General features: G+C 42.4%; 1 protein-coding gene across 1 annotated transcript in view; it reads left to right on the top strand.

The window, feature by feature from the left end:
* The window catches only part of Rpf2 (ribosome production factor 2 homolog), a 25,160-nt gene that overhangs the window by 1,323 nt on the left and 21,864 nt on the right, over window positions 1-1,973 (top strand). The window contains exon 2 of the mRNA XM_031347754.1: window positions 309-441. Coding sequence (XP_031203614.1) covers window positions 309-441 — 133 coding nt within the window. The remainder of the gene's footprint in view (window positions 1-308; window positions 442-1,973) is intronic.

The following is a 1,973-nucleotide window of genomic DNA, read 5'->3' as shown; positions in this document are numbered from 1 at the left end:
CAGGGTTTCTCTGTGTAGCCCTGGCTGTCCTGGAACTCACTCTGTAGATCAGGCTGGTCTTGAACTCAAAAATCCACCTGCCTGTGCCTCCCAATTGCAGGGATTAAAGTTGTGTGCCATCACAACTGGCTAAGTGAGGTTTTTGTTTTTGTTCTTTTTTGTTGTTGTTTTTGTTGGAATCCTACTTGATAAGTGTGAGTATGATTCCTGCTGAGTTTTTGGGTCAGTCAAGTTGTTGTTGTATCATATGTGCAAAATGTGTAATTTATTCTGAGTTGTGCTTTATTTTTATTTTTATTTTTGTACAGAAAGCCTAAAACAAAAAGGGCTAAGAGATTCCTTGAGAAGAGAGAACCGAAAGTCAGTGAGAACATTAAGAATGCCATGCTGATTAAAGGTGGAAATGCAAATACAACCGTGACACAAGTACTCAGAGACGTGGTAGGCATATCGAATTCCTGTTTCCAGTACTGTATTTTACAATGCGTGTGTGTGTGTGTGTATGTGTGTGTGTGCTCGTGTGCAGTGACTGTATATATATGCGAGTATGACTCTGTGTGTGTGTGTGTGTGTGTGTGTGTGTGTGTGTGTGTGTATGCGTATGTGTGCACATGGAGGCCGAAGACCTTGGATCACCTCTAGCTGGAGTTGTAGGTGACTGGGAGCCTGCTGATATGGTAGCAGCCGAATTTGGCTCTTTTGCAAAAGGAATGCCTTGCCATCTTTCCAGCCCTATTATTAAAAAAAAAAAACAAAAACAGGATCTTACTATGTAGCCCAGGCTAGCTCTGAATGTTCTTTTAAAGTAAGATTGAAATATTTAAGAACTTGGGGTAAACTGACTTGGGCCAGGTGTGATATGATTGTTATGTCTTAAGACCTAGCCTTAAATAAAGACACTGAAATTGGAAGTCATTTATCTTGTGAGGGTACTTGTAAGGGAATATAAAGCGACTAGTTCTGAGTGAATTTGTATTTTTTTGGGTCGCTCCCCACCCCCACCTCTTTGGCGGGGTCTCATGGTGCAGCCCTGGCTGGAGCTTGTTGTGTAGGCTGGGTTGACTTGGTGCTAGGATGACAAGCACATGTCACCAGGTTTACCGTTGATGAGTCATTTAAAGTTTGATTTCCAGAGTTTGCTTTCCGTTGTGTGTGGTCTTTGGCCTGTGTGTGTGTCTTAGCACCATGATCCTAGCGTTCTTAAACCCAGAAGATGGCTTTAGGACTCTCAGAACTGGAATTACGGACTTGGTGAGTTGCCTTATGAGTGTTAGGACTTGAACCGGGCCCTCTAGAGAGCAACCAGTAAGAACTCTTAATCACTGAGCCATCTCACCTGCCCCTTGTTGATACACATCTTAGTGACTAATTTGTAAACTGAAGCAGCTTGGTATTGCCATAAGTTCTTTCAACAATACTAGTTATTCTAGGTTCTGAGAGTTAGTGAATATGGCAGTCTTATTCTTCGGTGAGAGCAAAGAAGAAATACATTGTAAGGGTCATGCATCTGTGCTGCAGGTGTGCCCAGGGTAGGATGGGGCATAGTTAGAGGTCACATGTTAAGAAGGAGAGGATCAGAAATTCAGTCTACACAGAGCTGAGTCCAGTATGGGCTAATAAGACTAACAAAAACCAAAAAATTACATAGGAGGGACCTACACACTGGTGGGCTTCCCAGAAATCATATGAAGGAGGAGTTGAAATAAGAAGCTTCAGGCTTTTAAGACAAGAGAGAAACCACAACTCAATTGGTAAATTGCAAATAACTGGGATGGTCAAAGAAAAGTGACCACTTGGGGCTAGAAAGGAAGGCAGGACTATACAACAACATGAAGTTGGAGTTTATTCTAAAAACTATGGGTGTCATTGAAATCTGTTTTGTTTTGTTTTGTTTGAGACAGGGTTTCTCTGTAGACCAGGCTGGCCTCGAATTCAGAAATCCACCTGCCTCTGCCTCCCAAGTGCTGGGATTA

Source organism: Mastomys coucha, unplaced genomic scaffold (assembly GCF_008632895.1).
Source record: "Mastomys coucha isolate ucsf_1 unplaced genomic scaffold, UCSF_Mcou_1 pScaffold3, whole genome shotgun sequence".
NCBI lineage: Eukaryota > Metazoa > Chordata > Mammalia > Rodentia > Muridae > Mastomys > Mastomys coucha.
This window is presented reverse-complemented; position numbering and strand designations above follow the sequence as displayed.